Source organism: Ambystoma mexicanum, chromosome 6q (assembly GCF_040938575.1).
Source record: "Ambystoma mexicanum isolate Mex_15411 chromosome 6q, UKY_AmexF1_1, whole genome shotgun sequence".
NCBI classification, from domain to species: domain Eukaryota; kingdom Metazoa; phylum Chordata; class Amphibia; order Caudata; family Ambystomatidae; genus Ambystoma; species Ambystoma mexicanum.
The window spans coordinates 1,248,746,750-1,248,764,663 of record NC_090937.1 but is presented as its reverse complement, the minus strand read 5'-3'; the positions used below and the strand labels follow the sequence as shown (position 1 = coordinate 1,248,764,663).

The following is a 17,914-nucleotide window of genomic DNA, read 5'->3' as shown; positions in this document are numbered from 1 at the left end:
TGAGAATGCTGCAATCTGTCTGAGAAAGGTGAGCCTTAGGCTCGCACTGAGCATTCGAAGGCAGCTGGCGAATATCATAGATGAGACATCCGTAGGAGTAACATCTTTATAAGTAATTTGCAAATGATGCTTAAAGGTTGTGGAATATGGGCAGGGCGAGGCAACCTTCATTAGCTGCTGCAGGTATATCATGCCATATATCCACAAGAGGGCAACCCCCATCTCTGGCCGGAACTGGAGGACTATCAGAAAACTACACAATGTTTTCCCACCAGGAATTATTTATAGCCCTAAATAGCTAACTTTCAAAAGGCAAGAGCCTCATAGACCTTATATATGCAACCCTGCTAATGGACAATTACTAGCAACACCCCAGACAGGCATAGAACGAGTAACTTCATTTAATGCTTCATTAATAAATTCCAATAGTACATTCCTCCCATTGGGAAATGTTGCTTATTGAAACTTATCTAGCAATGTGTTCAAATGGATCAAAAAGTAAAACATAAATAAATAGCCAAACATAAGCAATATTAGAAAATCAAGCAGAAGTAGACCTGGTGTACTCTAAATAGCCAAATTCAAAAAAACAAAAAGAAAATTAGCATATGCCCCTTCTCAAATGCACAGGGTAAAGGACAACCTATTCTAAGACCTATTCTAAGGGGTGAAAATTATCAAGGGTCTATGTAGAGAAGTGTGCATCAAAATCCCAAACATTAGAAATGTTTTGAATTTTTCAACAGGGCAAATTCTGTACATTTCTGCGGCTCTTAATTAAACTCCATCTTTGTCAGCACCGAATAATGCACAACTGTGTAGATGAAGAGAAATTAGACAACAACCACAAAACAAATATAAATTAAGGCAAGGTACCCATAAATGAACAGAATGAGAGCAGGCAATCCGGAAGTACACCGGCTAGCAAACATCAAAAGACTAGACATGTGTGAGTGTCTCAAGCGAGGGGGAATAGCATTCATACGAGCACCATCTTGTAGTGGGATGACATTCATCAAAAGTGCTGCACATAGCATGGCAAAGAGTAGAATGCACGAATTAAACATGCTCGGCTGCCAAAACTGACTAAGGACTTACACTCAAGTATAGAAAGTTAGATATACTACGTGCTGGAAAGAAGCAAGTTTTTCAAGCTAGACAAAAATGCACTGGCAAAACACTCCTCACTGTAATTGCAAGTCGGATGGCAACATTTAGTTTAGCCCTCTATCCAGGGTGTCAACTTGATGGATCCACCTGACCACTTTCAATGACAGTGCACATTGGATAGTGGGTGCATTATTGACAGTCTCCAATACCCACTATGATAACGCGTCCACCGAATACCAACATTGTTCATAATGTGAAGCCAATGAAGCATTTTTGCATCAAATTCTTGATCTTTGCTCAGTGATGTGCACATGTACTTTGAGTAGATATAGCTATCCATGTTGGTTTTCTCTTTATTTCTGATCCGGTAGAGCTATGGGTAATCTAGCTAGCTCTTTGCTCTTTTCTTGGCAACAAGTCTTGAGCCGTTTGCTTACAGCAGCCTTGGAGGTCATCCTGAGATATTCGATCATTGAAGTACAATATTTGTAACATTATTTGCTTCCATAGCTATTCCTAGTTTCCTTGCTGTGATGCATTTCCCTTTTTATATTCTGTATGTTTTATCCTGCATACATTTTATTTATATATATAGCGGGGCACCTAATTGCTCAAGTTTGTTATTCCACCAAGCTTTCCGTTTGTGTGCTAATTTAGGACTATATTTCCCCAGCAGATTGGGAGGTCTCCATGCAGTATTCAACTAGCCTGCTGCTTCTCATTCACATATTTAGTGTATAATTTTTCCAACTGTATATATTTGTCTGTATTATTTATTTATATTAAGCCTGGTGGTTCGATTGATGTGCACTGGACCTCTGTGAACTTTTTCAGAAACTCTACAATTGAAAGACGTCATCTACCAGTTCCCAGGCTAATTCCACAAGCCTTGGTGAGCTTCATTATTTCACAATGTCACTGTTTCATGCCCCTTACCTAGCCATGCATTTGAGGTCTTATACAATGTGTATGTTGTGCATATTTTGTCATTTTCTGTTTCGGCTCTGGCACCTGCTAATGAGCAGGTGTAATGATTCATTAGGGAAAGGGAGTGCAATGAATCCTGCAGAATCATCACTGATCCCCAGCCTGAAGTCTCCTCCCATGTGGCATGGGGAAGGCAGCCACTACCTGATGCTGGGTGTGGTATTCTGAGGGTGGATCACATGGGACGAGATGGCTGCCAGGGGAGAGTGGTGACTCCAACAGGAGAGAGGCGGTATACTTCTCTTTCTTGTGAGGAATCTTTAATGGCCTGCTGTCATTACCTAGAATCATCCCATTATAAAAATCAGAAAAGAACTTTCGTTAAACAAATCCTTATTCAATCCTCATGTGTACATGGTAAACCTAGAACATATGAAACATCTGATTTGTATGATAACAGTAATTTAAATGCAATAGTTCAACCATGTGATTTAAAAACATTGAAACTTCCTTGGCCTTCAAGTCCCAGAAAACCTCAGGTGCTGGGACGAGGAAGAGGAGCAAGGAGTCTCCATAGAGAAAGTGTGAGTTTGAGAATAATGAGCAGTCTAGTTGTTTCCAACCTAGTCAACTGCGCGGGGCATTTAAATCCCCTGAACACATGTGGCAAATTAAACAAAGACAGAGAGAGAAAGAAGGCCGCAGAGTGCGCCGAGCGGGAAGCGTGACCGGTGGCAGAGATACTCCCACAAAGCGTTTGGGGGAGAACGAGTTTGCAGCGTTCAGGAGCGGAGGGGAGGTTTTAGAATAGGTTGTCCTTGCTCCTGAGTATTTAAGAAGGGACATATGTTATGTTTTTTATTTTTTTATTTTGCTGTTTTGTACATCTGCTTGTTTTTCTTTTTTTTAACTTTATTTTATAGAGAGTCACATCAGAATAGAGCTGTTTCAGATTCAACAGAGTATCTCAACAAGTACAACATACTGATATCAGAAACCACATTAAATATTATATGACTGTTCAGGGTGTCGACTAGGGCGTGAAGTCATTTTCCGATAACATTTTACATAAATAGCTCCTAAATGGAGCCCAGATGTCCTTGGGGCGGCAGGTTGCCACTAAAGTCAATACAAATTGTTCTTCACATTCATTGACCATTCTGAGGTCCTTGAGGAAGTCTTCTCTACAAGGTGCATTAAGAGATTTCCAGCATTTTAATATACTGCGTTTTGCAACCACACAAGCAACATTAAATAATCGTCGAGTGGTCTCGGCCACCTTGCCAGTGTCCCCAAACAGGTTTTTCAGGGGGGATGGGGATGCAGGGATTGACGTGATTTCCTCTAGGATGCCTGCAACCTCACCCCAAAATGTAGCTACTAAGGGGCACGACCAATACATATGATAAGCGTCCACACTCAGTGTATCACATTTCAAACATTTCCCCATGTAACCCTCCTCAAACTTAGGTAATTTAGCAGGGGTGTACTGTAGCTGGTTAAGCATGTTGAATTGAATTAATCGCAGTCCAGAGTTCAGGGAAATGGATCTCGTAAGTTGACAATATCTGAGCCATTGTCCCTCGCTTAGTTCAGTTCCCAAGTCTCATTCCCAAGTCTCCTTCATGGTGTTACAGGAGCTTGAGTGTGATTGAACTAGGGTGTACAGCATAGAAATCCCTTTCCTCCGCCCCTCTGTCGCAGTTATTGCCCTTGTGCATTCATGGGTAGGAGGTTCAGCAGGGAATGTTGGCCACTTGGCAGCAAACGCGGCCTTCATACGGTGGTACTGGAATCGTTTAAGTTGCCCACCTCCCACCATGTTCACAGAAACTTTCAATTCAACGTATATACCCCCAGGGAACATATCCCGCATTTTAAGTTGTTTGGTTGGGTCCCACAGCCTTTATAGGGCTTTGTTCAATGTGGGAGTAATGCTAGGGAAGACCCACAGTGGGATTTCCAGGTCCTATGGGATCTCTAGTCCAATTCTCTTATATATTTTGGACCATGCGTGTACAGTAGTGCTTACAGGATCAAACTCACAAGAATCTTTATGGTTGGAGCAGAAAATGGTCGATCGAACATCTGAGGGGAGGCAGCATATTTCTCTATGGAGATATGTGTAGCCGTGTCGTCAGGGTTAAACCAATGTTTGGCGAATTGTGCCTGAGCCAAATCACATTTCAAACATTTCCCCATGTAACCCTCCTCAAACTTAGGTAATTTAGCAGGGGTGTACTGTAGCTGGTTAAGCATGTTGAATTGAATTAATCGCAGTCCAGAGTTCAGGGAAATGGATCTCGTAAGTTGACAATATCTGAGCCATTGTCCCTCGCTTAGTTCAGTTCCCAAGTCTCATTCCCAAGTCTCCTTCATGGTGTTACAGGAGCTTGAGTGTGATTGAACTAGGGTGTACAGCATAGAAATCCCTTTCCTCCGCCCCTCTGTCGCAGTTATTGCCCTTGTGCATTCATGGGTAGGAGGTTCAGCAGGGAATGTTGGCCACTTGGCAGCAAACGCGGCCTTCATACGGTGGTACTGGAATCGTTTAAGTTGCCCACCTCCCACCATGTTCACAGAAACTTTCAATTCAACGTATATACCCCCAGGGAACATATCCCGCATTTTAAGTTGTTTGGTTGGGTCCCACAGCCTTTATAGGGCTTTGTTCAATGTGGGAGTAATGCTAGGGAAGACCCACAGTGGGATTTCCAGGTCCTATGGGATCTCTAGTCCAATTCTCTTATATATTTTGGACCATGCGTGTACAGTAGTGCTTACAGGATCAAACTCACAAGAATCTTTATGGTTGGAGCAGAAAATGGTCGATCGAACATCTGAGGGGAGGCAGCATATTTCTCTATGGAGATATGTGTAGCCGTGTCGTCAGGGTTAAACCAATGTTTGGCGAATTGTGCCTGAGCCACCAAGTAATATAATTCAAAGTCTGGGGCTGAAATGCCACCCTTCGAAAACGGCTCCACTAGTTTGGTCCATTTCATCCTAGCGATCTTCCCACCCTATACAAACGAGATGGCAAGCGACTGAAGCCTCATAAAGAAAGCTTTACCGGCCAGATGGGAATGTTACCAAAAAATACAGTAGTTTAGGGAGGACTATCATTTTAAGGATAGCCACTTGACCGTATAGAGAAATAGGGAGTTTGGTCAACAACTGTAACTTAGTAGTTAGTGTCTGCAGGAGTTCCTCATGATTTTCCGTATATAATGTACGTTTGTCGTTGTATACAACAACTCCCAGATAGCGGAACCAAACAGGTACATCAAGCATACCTAGTACTGTACGGTAAAACTCTGGCTCATCAATGTTTGGTCCATAGGTGTTAACTATTACCATTGAACGACCAGCTACCTCCCCCCATCCCAGTACAAATCTGCCGTGGACATCTATTCTACTGCCTGAGTACCGAAAACCCATGCTGGGTGAATCGGGGTGAGGACTCCTCTGGATTGAGCGGAGTACTCCGTATAATATCGAAGGGGGCCCCACCGTGAGTGAAAACTGGAAATTACATTTTTAAGTGCGTGTGTCTCCTGGAGCAGTAGTATCTGCAGGCTATGTCTTGTTATATACACAGCAACCTTCCTGGCCTTAACTGGGTTATTGAGCCTACGCACATTCCAGGAGAGAAATTTAACAGTCAACCCCCTGCCAACATGTGTTTTAAGTGCCATATATCACAATACTGTTTCTAGAGTGATAATGTTTTCCAGGAGATCGAACAGCACCTGTGGCGACATAACTCTCTGATTTTAAACTTTTAGCAACCCCAATAAGCCCCAGCCTAGTGCTGAGGGTAAACCGTCTCCACATTACCCCCGACTCCCACCCGCACCATCAACCCCAACATGATGATGAAACCCTTTCTTCAACTTATGGAACTCTCCGGAGGTGCGTATGTTGTGACTCACAACTGCCACAGCTGGACGCAATCCGTCCGGCCTATAAGAACACGTACAGATCAGTGCCACCCAGACACCTTCTTTTCATATTGCAGGTATTAAAAGGATATTACGATCATCATGATTAATCCGCCGGGTCTCTCCTATTAACAACCGGCTGTGGGTGTCAAGTTTGATCCAGACTTTTTCCTTGTGGCGGAATTGGGTTCGTAGCCTCTATGTAATTCATGGCTGCTGTAGGGTGTTCAGAAAAGTGTGCATGACCCCCATGTTGCATTCGCAGCTTTGCCGGAAAAATCAATGGATATGGTACCTGTCTCATGCAGAGTTGTTTCTTGACTTGGTAGTATGATTTCCTTTGAGCTTGGACTCCCTCCACAAGTCCGGATAGATTTGAATGCTGTCGCCATCATGATGTAGGGGCCCCATCTCCCTCGCCAAGCAGAGAGTCGTGTCTCTGTCCCTATAGCTCAGCAGTTTTGCGATTATGGTGCGGGGGCAGAGCTCTTGGTTTTGGCGCAGGGGCCAGCGTGCAGTGGACCCTGTCTACCAAAAGGTGGTCTGAGAAGGCGTTCTCGCCAAACAGGGATTTCAAAAGTGCTTCCATGTGTGTTTCCATGGGAACCTTACAGAAGGACTCTGCCACGTCCACTATGTTTTTCCGTCTGGACCTGGATTCCTGGTATTCACATTTGCCACGTATTTTGGTAATCTCACCTTTCAATAGAGTTATATCACTAGTGTTCTGTCATATGGAATCTTCATTGGAGCTGATCCTTGCCTCAGCCTCTGTTACTCGTGCACTTTGCTTGTCAACACGAGCCTTCAGCGAACAAATAGTGGCAACAATATCATCTAGTTTCATGTTAACAGATATGAATCCACTCTGTACGGTTGCAAGGAGTTGATCGTATCTGAAGTTTTCGGAGGATGTCGACGGAGAGTAAACCGGTGGCGGTGGCATGGTGGTCGGGGTTTGGCTGCTTATGAAGGAGTCCATAGGTCCAGTTTTCTTCTTCTTGGAGTTGGCTCCCTATGTCATCGCCGAAAAGATGGGTTGTAGGTGTCACGTAGCTTCCGAAGCGGCTGGCGCAAGCACGTACACACGACGGGCTAGGTGGTTACAGATGTTGGATATGTCCATGCAGTAGCCTCCAAAGTATATTATTACTGTGTTGCTGGCAGACTTTGAGGTATTTATGTGGTGAGGCACCCAGATGGAGATGTGTCCTTGCGGCTTTACCTCCCCCCCTGTGGTGGTGTGGGTCTGCAGTTATAGTTCGCGTTGGAGGCACGATATTTGTGTACCGTCCTACCGAGTGCGGAGCTGGAGAGACCAGGTCCATGATTAGAATGGGATCAGTGGGACCAGCTACGTAGCCACAGGATTCTCTAGTCTGGTCGGGACCTGGAGGATCAGGGTGTGAGCCAAGGTCAATTCAGTGTGTGAGTCCTCGGGTCTCTAAGGAGTGGTTTGTACAAATCCTCACATAGTTACTGCTGTGCTTCGTCAGATATTTTCTCAAACTGTTGGAATATCAGTGCACAGTGTGCTGTAGTATATTTGTAGTTGGTATATGGTATGATTCACAGTTAATCTATGGTGATTTAGTACTTCAATCTCTATTGTAGTCCGTTTCAGTACTCTTCACAGAGGCCACATATGACAGTGTTGTCAGTTGTCCACTGGGATATATATGAGGCTATATATAGATTATTTCCATCTTTTTCCTCCTTCCGTCAGGCAGCCCCGGTGTTAGTGAGCCAAATGGACCCTCTTTACAGCTGATAATACGGACAGCAGAGCTTTCCCAGGATCAGTCCCACAGCGTCAGGCTCTCCCCACAGCAAGTGCTTCAATTCAAATATTGCACAATGCACCTGGGCACCGGCCGCGCGGCCGCCTCGGGTGTCTATCTGGCATGTCACTCGAGGCACAGCCCTGCAAGCCAGTCCGGGTCCCCCAGTAGGGCGCACGCTGCCAGCACCCCGTAAATCCCCTCCTCAATGCCACCAGGGGTGCCCAATCGGGTTTTAATGGGTGGGCCTTATCTCAACGTTTGGGGAAACCAGCTCGCAGGGCGTCCGCTCCTCCAGCCAGCCCGTGGGTCGCCGCCCCTCTCAAACTCCGGCCCGAGCGTATTATGTGGGGCTGAGGGGGAGCCCCACCAGCACCCATGGGCGCCTGCCACCAAGGGGCCAACACCTACCTCGGGTCCTATGAGCTCCAGCAGTCCGATGAGCCCCGGCAGTCCGGGCCAGGGGGGAGAGCCCACAGGTGCACCACTGCTCCCAGATTCGGACAGTATGTCCCAGCAGCGGAGACAGCGCCGGCAGGACCCACATGTCAGTGATAGTGTCCGCAGTTATCTTCTGTCTCCTGGCCCGGCTGCGCTTCGCCGAATCCGACCGGTGTATTTTGACCCCACTGCGTGGTCCAACAACACCTGTCTCGGGTACGATGCCGCAGGAGCTGGGCGATGTATATGTGTATCATACGGCAGCGCGTAGGATGGCAGCGGTGCAGGCCCCTCCTCCTCTATTACGGCCACCGCAGCACCATGTAGAATGTCGCTGGAGCACCCAGCCGGCCTCCGTCACCTGTCCCCACTGCCGCAGCTTCTTAGGAGATATATTTCATTCCCTGATAGGTCCCTGATAGGTCTTCTGCCACTCTTCACGACCTCATATTGTATGAATATATAGGGTCGGGTGGCTCCGAACAGGATATTTTTGCAGAAGTATTATCAGCCAGAGCAGAGCTCTACAGCCTGGCTGCCATTTCGTGTGCGCGCAACAGCGCCCCCCATCTGCTTGTTTTTCTAATGTTGGTTATTATGTGTGTCTATTTCTTTGTGTTTTACTATTTGTTCCTAATTGAATGTGTTGCTGGATATGCTTCATTAAACAACATCTCCCAATGACAAGAATGTACTAATGACATTTCTGAATGAAGCATTAAATGATGTTGCTCGTTCTGTGCCTGTATAAGGTGGTGTTAGTAATTGCCCATTAGCAGGGTTGCATATATAAGTCATACAAGGCTCTTGCCCAGTTCTGTATTAGCTATTTAGGGCTACAAATATTTACTGGTGGGAAAAACTTTTTTGTAGTATATCATGCTAGACATTGATTCGGGCAGAGTCAGTACCATGTTTAGGTATGAAGTATGATTGATGTTAAAGTGTTGGACCCCGTAATTCTTGGACTGATAATAATGTACACAAAGGTTTTCATGTAAAGGATTTAATCAGTGATTTGGGTAGATCAGCCGACACGTGTTTCAACACTTAAGGGGCTTTCTCAAGGCTGAATCAATACAGATGTTTGGTGAAGTGCAATTAAAGAGGAAGACGTGTGCGTATTATGTTAGAGAGAAAATATATATATATATATATATATATATATATATCATTTTTCAGTCCAATAATTGATTGATAAGGTGCACAAAACATATGCATGATTGGTCATAATCAACACAACATATGATTGATTTTACTTTTGTCCAGGAGTTGACACAGTAAACTGCAAGTTGGACGAAAGAGGAGCTTACACTTTATTGCGCATGAGAGCTGGGGATTGATGAAAGGTGGCTTTAAAACCACAACAAGGCCATTTTGAAAATCTTGCAATGCTTTTCGGTTTAGGCAGTGCCACCACCACTTTCATCAGGTTGTCCACAAAATATTCCAATATTCAACGGACATTCACACTCATGTGCAACATATTTGTTAAATCTTATATAGATATTGAGAACATCAATTTTCTTTTAAAATATTTTATTTAACGTCTTTTAAAAAATGAAATCCAACAGATCGAAGCCATTGCATTGAACATATCAATAAACATACTATCCAATGAATGTACACAATACAGAGCTTGAATGACATCTTTCATCCACAACTTTCTTACTTCTATATTTTCATCTTCAAGGTGTGTTTCTTATAAGCATATCTGGATTAAGTTTAGCAAAACGTGATAATATATTTTTATATTTTACTGGAGGAGAAATTCCTTTAACATTCCAAGATATCACTTTTAAGAACATCTGAACAATAGCAGCTACGATCATTGTACAATGGCTCTGCCTATTATTATAGTAGCAATAAAAAAGTGTCTTAAAAAGCCAACCACAAATAATTAATAAATAAACTATCTAACAAAATATCAGTTTCCAATAAATTGATAAATATTGCTCACACAAGAGGTGAGAGGGAGATAAACATCAAATTAAACAAATGTCAAACATGAAATGCACATATGAACTACGTATAGCAAACAACATTCAGAGGTGACCAGCAGAGGCAAAATGCTAACCTCCCCATGTCCCATTGTGGGGGAAAAAAGAAACAATGGAGGATGATAACAATTCTGTTCTCTTATATGATGGAAACAATGTAAACAACCTATAACTTTAAAGCTGCCCATGTTAGCTCATTGCCTTATGATAGATATATGTACGGTTAATGAGAGAACTAACACATATGAGTCTAAAGGACACAGAAGATTTAAGTACAAACAGTCAAGTAATATGAACATTTTTAGAAGGAAGTTGCAGCGCAGAGGTCCTGCAAAAGCAGTAAGCAAGAAGAAGAGAAAAGTAGAAGAAATAAAGACCGTAAAGTTTGAGGATGACAACTGTAACTGGCTATTCTCAGTTCTGCTACATAATGATGAGAATTGGGTTGATTTAGATTTTTTCCGTGCACACGCAGCGAGAAATCTGGATGACTTTCCATATTCAGGAGGGTTGGCAGAGGTGGCCGCAAAAGATGTTTCCATTGAATCTGACGTGTATGAGGTGATAAACTCAGCCAACATATCAGATCATAACATTATTTAGATATTCCCTTGTTTGTCATAACCAGCATTTATCAAACCGTACAGAAAATTGAGTTTTTTGAGGGCAGGTCAGAGATCCAAAACATGCCTTATTTTCACAAGAGTGTCTTTGGAATAGTCTACTGCAATGTAAATTTGAGTACCCTCATGCCGAAAGGGGCCAGATCCCTTTGAATCATTGAGAATAGCACACATATGTTGATGTCTCAAGAAACATATAATCAAAGGTCAAGGTGAGTCTTTATGCTTCCAATTACGAGGGATAATCCCATGTGCCATTGAATCTCAAATTGTATCGTAGAAGACCAAACCCAGACGTTAAGCGATACATTTTTTACATAAAAGAAACAGGATCCTTTCATTCTGTTTTTTTCTGCTATACCAAAGAATCTAATGACTCTCTGATTGTGATCCTCTAAATCAGCATTAGTAATTTCCAATTGGCTAATTCGCATTTCCAATTGGCTAATGCGCACTTGCATATGCTCAAGTACTCCCACACAATCTGTTAGAGATGAAATATGGTTTTCTGTTTCACCAAGAGGACCATTAAATTAGTGCATGTCACCTCTGATTCCTCAGATCTCTAGTTGCAAAACAGATGTAGATTGTTCCACCGACGATATGGAAGATCTAAGGCTTTTTCATTCTTGTACAATTCGAGATATATCTTTATAAAGTGTGTTTGCATTATTACCACTTTCCTCATGGGATTTATATGAAACTTCCGATGCCAAGTTACTAAATAATATATGGCATAAGATTGAAAGTCACAAAATGAATACTGACTCAACATACCATAGACTTGTTTTTGTTTCATATACTACTTTTAATAATGAGCTGCACCTTCTATAGGCATTTAGTATGGTTAAATGTAATTGCTGCAATGGATATGCATGAGAAGAACAAGTACTTCAAATCATGGCTAGTATGACAATGTAGTAGCAATTACAATGCCTGGTCAATATGATCATCAATAGGCCTAAACATATGTTGCACCAGAAAAAATTCATCAACCAATTTGCAAAATGTATTGCTTCCCATGTAGATGATAGCAAAACAGCATTTCAAATTTCGTGCCATATTGTGTATTAATGGTGTTCATTATAAATAAACAACATGTATGCTAGCAATCATGAGAGCTTTCCCTTAAAAGAAAAAAGATCTCACATGAGACATAACGTTAGATCATTACGCATACTATCTCTTTCCCTCTTTCCCTTCCGTGCTAATCTCCGAACTGCCGCTGTGCCTGATACTCATGACCCTCACAGGATCTCAGCCCTTCCTCCCATTCAAAACCAGCACCCCTCCCCCCACTGCACTTCCCTGCGGCCCCCTACCTAGTGGCTCTAAATGCCACCCTTGAAAATTACCTGTTCTAGCACTTAGCCTGAGGCTCTCCTCCTGGCTTCCCTTAACACTTCCTTCCCGGGCCCTCCTCCAGCACTTGTCCACTCCTCTGCTCCCCCTTTCATCCCCGTAGCCTGCACTTCTCTTCAGTGCAATTGTACGCAGTTTGGATGCGGGAGTGTTGCATTAACAAAAGAGTTCAAATGCTTTCCTGTCAACACGCTGCCATGAAAAAGCTCTGCCGTTGAGGCATCTGCAGCCACGGATTAATAAGAGAAACTTCACTTCAGTCCACCAAAAACATATTGAAGCGACCAGAAGTGTTTACCTTCATAGTGCAGCTCAATAAACAGAGCTTAACAATCTTCCGTAAGTATCACCAGATGAATTGGGACCCGAAAAATTGGAACGCTGCCACGGAGGCAGCCATCTTGTAGGACTGCAAGCCATGTCCTCCAAATAACATGTTTCATATATTTTGAAAGAGTTTGTAAAGCAGTTTAAAAGTATGTAAAATTAGTAATGTTTTATTTTGTCATGTCGTACTTTTCTAAACATTATAATTATTTATGTGTCAGTTTAATCAATTTTTACACGCTGTTCTGATTTCCCCAGTGAATTGAAAATATTGATAAAATGTTACAGTTTCTGGAAAAAACAGGTTTGTTTTAGATGGAAATTAATTCTGTAAGTATTACCAGATGAATTGGCACCCGAAAAATTGGAGCGCTGCCACGGAGGCAGCCATCTTGAGTACTGCAAGCCATGTCCCTCAAATAACATATGTTTCAAATATTTTGAAAGAACTTGTAAAGCAGTTTAAAAGTATGTAAAATTAGTAATGTTTTATTTTGTCATGTCATACTTTTCTAAACATTATAATTATGTATTTATCAGTTTAATCGATTTTTACACGCTATTCAAATTTCCCCAGTGAATTGAAAATATTTATGAAATTTTACAGTTTCCGGAAATAAAAAACTGGGTTTTTTTTTCAGATGGAAATTCATTTTCACATACCTTTACCAAAAACATTTAGACAGGTGTGATGAATCCGGAGTAATCACTGATTCCCCGGCGGTAACTCCCTCCCATGTGGACAAGGGACTGCAGCCGCTGCCTAATTCGACCGTGAGGTGGCTATTTGAGGGAGGATCACATGGGAGCAGACAACCTCCTGGAAGATGTTGTGGCTTCATCGGATGAGGCATGTATCCCCCATTTTCCCTTGAAAATAACATCCCCATGTCTGAAACCCTCATGGCCTATTGTCATGCATCCACTCCTATTCCTATGAAGAGCAGGGAAAACCATTTTACCAAATTTACCCACCATCCTTCCAACCTTGTTCTACCTTATCAATGTGATGGAATCACCTTTTTCCATTCAACTTGTCAATCAGAACTGACTTTCCATCAAAACCCTTTATAAATTATTATCCAAATTCCATAGGTCAATCATTCTCAATGAACTTCTGCTCCCAGAATTCTCAAAATATTGAGACGAAGAAGGATCGAGCAATGTGGAGCCAAACAGACCGCAAACCCAGCAAGCAGTCTAGTGCTTATTGGCACACACCTGTGCCCGGGAAATTTAAGCAGCCCAAACAGAGAATGGACGACAGCTGCTATGGCAACTGGCAAGAGAGAGCTGTACCTCTTCACAAGGAGCGGAGAGCCGAGAAGCCTAGACCGGCATGGTGTAGCCAGGCAGCTCACCACCGGAGGAAGAAGGAATTGCTGAACTGAGAGGCACTGCGGAAATGCCAGGAGTCTGTGAAAAGCTCCTGTGGATTTGCAGACAAAAGAAAACAGCATTTTGCTTACCAGAGCCAAGAGGACAACAGGCGTGTCGAGTGCAAGGCGCAGAGGAACGGCGAACGAAGGAAAGGAGGGCGCGAGAAGGAAGTAGATGGGAGTCCTTCACCGGCCAACCATGAGAGAAGATACCAACGCCTTCAGAAACCAGTGAGTCCTCCCAAAAGCAACATGGAAACCGGGGCGTATCGGCGAACACGCTGAATACGAACAATTGAAAGCTGCTTACCTGAGAGAGAGAGAAGAGAAATTGACATATTGGGAAAAGGGAACTTAAGTCACAAACATACCCTTTTCTAATGTGTAAATGTACACAGTGCCAAAACGAAAAAACAGAGCGAAGATAATATATCTGCAAGATACATTATCCAATACTATATACGAACAACTTTGTGTGGACATTCAAAGTCCTGGCAGGACAGTACAACAGGAAACCCCAAGTGTGTAAAACAGCAGTCCTGGCAGGAGAGGATACCAGGCAATTGAAAAGGATTGTGTTAAACAAGAAAAAAGTCAAACAGTTATGTGCAGGTATTGCACTTGGCAAAGAGAGGCCCAAAGAATTGTTCTTGAAAGAAACCAAAATTGTGAAGTCAAACAAGTCTTGTGGGCAAGTGTTGCACTTGACCAAGAGAGGCCCAAAGAACAGTTGTGAATTAAACCTCAAAGAGTAAGGAAGAATCCAGGGGAAGGGAACTACTCTCTGGAACCAAGAACATTATCCTTGAAGAAACTTTTGTGTAAGTCATTTATTGTTCCTTTATGAACACCTTTTCCAAATCACTCCAGGTTAAAGACACTTCCCTTTTTTCACTTTAGAGTTAAGTTTATAGTGTGAGGGTCACAATAAAACTTTGGACACAGGACAGTTTTGTTTTTGACATCCTGACACAGACAGTGCCTTGGTTTCTATTTAGGTAGGGAAATTCCTCTTAGAACAGGGTCAGAGAGGCCTTTTCCAAACCCATTTTATTTTCAATAAAATGATTTAACCAAAAACATGGCTTCCGGGTTTCATTGCTAACTCCTCCCAGAGGTAAACTTTTAATTGAGAAGTTAGTTGTCAAAACTGTTCTCTGTGTTCTTATCACAAAATATTTTGGTTTTCACAGGTCCTGCTCTGCTTTTCCAGAGATACTTCAGTATTGGAACATTTTGCCTACAACAGTGCATCACCACCAAAATCATACATTCGAGGTAAACTCATTTTTACAAAAAAACAGATCTATAATTTAATGTCTTTCCTATTTACAGTTTTTACAAGACCTTTCGATTGTTAGCGTGGTCAATTTGAAAGAGGCACGTTCAAGTGTGGTGTAACCCTAGTGATTAATATGCATGGACAGAGCAATCTATTCCCATATCAGAAAAAAGTGAAATATCCTTTTATATAGTTCTTCAAGGAATAGAATAGTGCTTAACAGTATAATAGCAGATTATACTTTTAATAAATACAGTGGTACATCGTTTATTGCTTTTGAAAGTCACAGAATTCTTTTTTTAATATTATGTTCAGTAATATTCATTCGGCTTCAAAACATTGCGGTTCAGATATAGTACCAACTGTAGAGTTAGGAATATTCTTATCAACTAGTAGGGACATTAGAAGTACCTTATTAGTGCTAGCGTTTACGTAATCACATTTTACGAGAGACACTCAGGATCATTTTACATTAAATGTAAATTGCACACAGGGGACTAACAACGTTTGCATTTAGGTGCTGCTGGGCCCATGCATACAATTTTAAAACTTGATGAGGCAGAGAGGAAAAGGAAAGAGTAAAATTGAGGCAAACTCGCTTTTACTCTTTTCATTTTTCATGATTCAGAGAGGAAAATCAAACACAACCTGTGAAAATACTTTGCAGACAGCATTTACCAATTGATTCCTAGGGAATCCGCCTGGTCTTTCTCAGGTGCAAAAACAAGGTGGATTCCATTCATTGTACACCTGCATTGAAACTGCATACATGCTTACAATGAAATGCACCGACAAGATGGTGGCTGAATGCACAACAGAGATCTTATCTTCGGTCCCCGCCCCTATTCCTGCATCAAAATAGGGAGGCATATTAAATGGAGGTCGAAAGGCATTACACCTGGCTTTTCCTCCTCCACGTAACATGCTGCTCCATTTAAAATGAGGATGAGTTTCACTCTGTTCCCCATCAAATGTTTGTTTGTTTGTTTATTTGTTTTATTATTTGTAATGCGCAAGAAAACCCTAAGGTAACAGGGCGCAGCCTTTTCATGAATTTGTGAAGCTTAGTTACAACAAACATAATATATACAAAGCACAGTAACAATGTGAAACAGAAATATATGCATATATACAAGTAGGCACAGGTGGTTACAGTATGTGCAAATAGCGAGAGCAGGATAAACTTGGCAACAAGGAGTGATTGAACCTACGTTTTCAACCATAAGACAATCTTGGTTCTGAAGTTTTGATAGGGCATGTCCATTCTAAGGGTTGGCGGTAAGGAGTTCCACAGTTTAGCTGCTTTCACCGGGAAACTGTTGCCACCTATTGTTGCACGTTTGAAGTTGGGGACAGAGAGGCAGTCTTTGTAAGCTGTTCTTGTGGGTCTCAGGGAGGAATGTCTATGAAATCTGTCAATCAAGTAGATCAGGGCAGCATTGTTCAGGGACTTATAAGTAAGAGATTCCGTTTTTAGCAGAATTTTGTCTTTGATGGAAAGCCAATTATTCTGTTGGTTATGTCCTGTGATATGCTCTCTTCTAGGGATGGTCAGAGCTTCTCTAAGAGCGTTGTTTTGAAGGGTTTGGAGTTTGCTAGTGGTAGCCTTGGAAGACCCTAGATAGAGAGCGTTGCAGTAGTCCAGACGGGATAGTATGAGGGCTCTAGCGAGGGTGAGGCAACTGAAGTCGGACAGAAAGGGTTTGGCTGCACGGATCAATTTGCACGTGTACGCCATAGAGGAGGCTAGGGAATTCACCTGTCTGTTGAAAGAGAGGTTAGAATTCAAGTAAAAGCCTCGTGTTTTAACCTCTTGCCCTAATTTCTGTAGGCTGGTGGAAGTGCCTAGGATGATAAGTTCAGTTTTTTCATCATTCAGGCATAGACCATGTGTGTCCATCCATGCCTGGATGATGTACACTCTATTCACCAAGGTCAAATCCTTTCCATAATCTCCAGAAAGCAAAAGGAGGATCTGGGTATCATCTCCGTAGTTAGTGTAGGTGATACCAAGATGATCCAAATCATCGAAAAGGGGCTTAGTAAAAATATTGTACAATGTGGGGGAGACACAAGAACCCTGTGGCACACCGCAGGTGATAGGCGTGGGGTCTGCTGCAGCTGTGGGTGAGAAGACCCTCATGGTTCTGCCGTTGAGGAATGATTTAATCCAAGTGATAGCTTCAACAGAGAAGTGAGCTGATGTGTCGAGGTGTTTGTATAGGACAGAGTGATCGACCAGGTCGAAAGCTGCAGAGAGGTCAAGGAGGAGGAGTAAGGCGGCTTGGCCATTTTCTCTGAGCTTATCAATCTGTGCTTTAGGGTCAATGAGAGCAGTTTCAGTCCCATGTTGGGGGCGGAATCCTGATTGTCTGGCTCCTAGGAGGTGATGTTCTTCCAGGTACTTCTGTATTTGTACATAAGCGACCTTGTCCAGGATTTTTAGTAAGAATGGTACGGTTGTTTTGGGTCTGTAATTTGTAGGTGTGGCTGGGTCAAGTGTAGGTTTTTTTAGTAATGGGAGTACCCAGGATTGTTTTAGATTGGTGGTGATAGAGCTTCTAGAAAAGGAGGCATTAATTAGTTTCATAATGAAAGGGGAGAGGTCGCGAGCGGCATCTTTGATGAGCTGTGCAGGGCACAGATCTCCCTGACAGTTGGAATGTTTCAAAGACAAGATGATTTTTTCTACTTCAAGTGTGGTCACTTCAGAGAAGTTGAAACGAGTGGTTCCTCTT

The 17,914-nt window shown here is 42.6% G+C and overlaps 1 protein-coding gene across 1 annotated transcript in view; it reads left to right on the top strand.

Annotated features, from left to right (window-relative positions):
• TBC1D19 (TBC1 domain family member 19) overlaps positions 1-17,914 on the top strand; it is a 2,127,563-nt gene that overhangs the window by 1,385,872 nt on the left and 723,777 nt on the right. Inside the window, exon 14 of the mRNA XM_069631846.1 lies at positions 15,088-15,172. Within this exon, the coding sequence (XP_069487947.1) occupies positions 15,088-15,172 (85 nt within the window). The remainder of the gene's footprint in view (positions 1-15,087; positions 15,173-17,914) is intronic.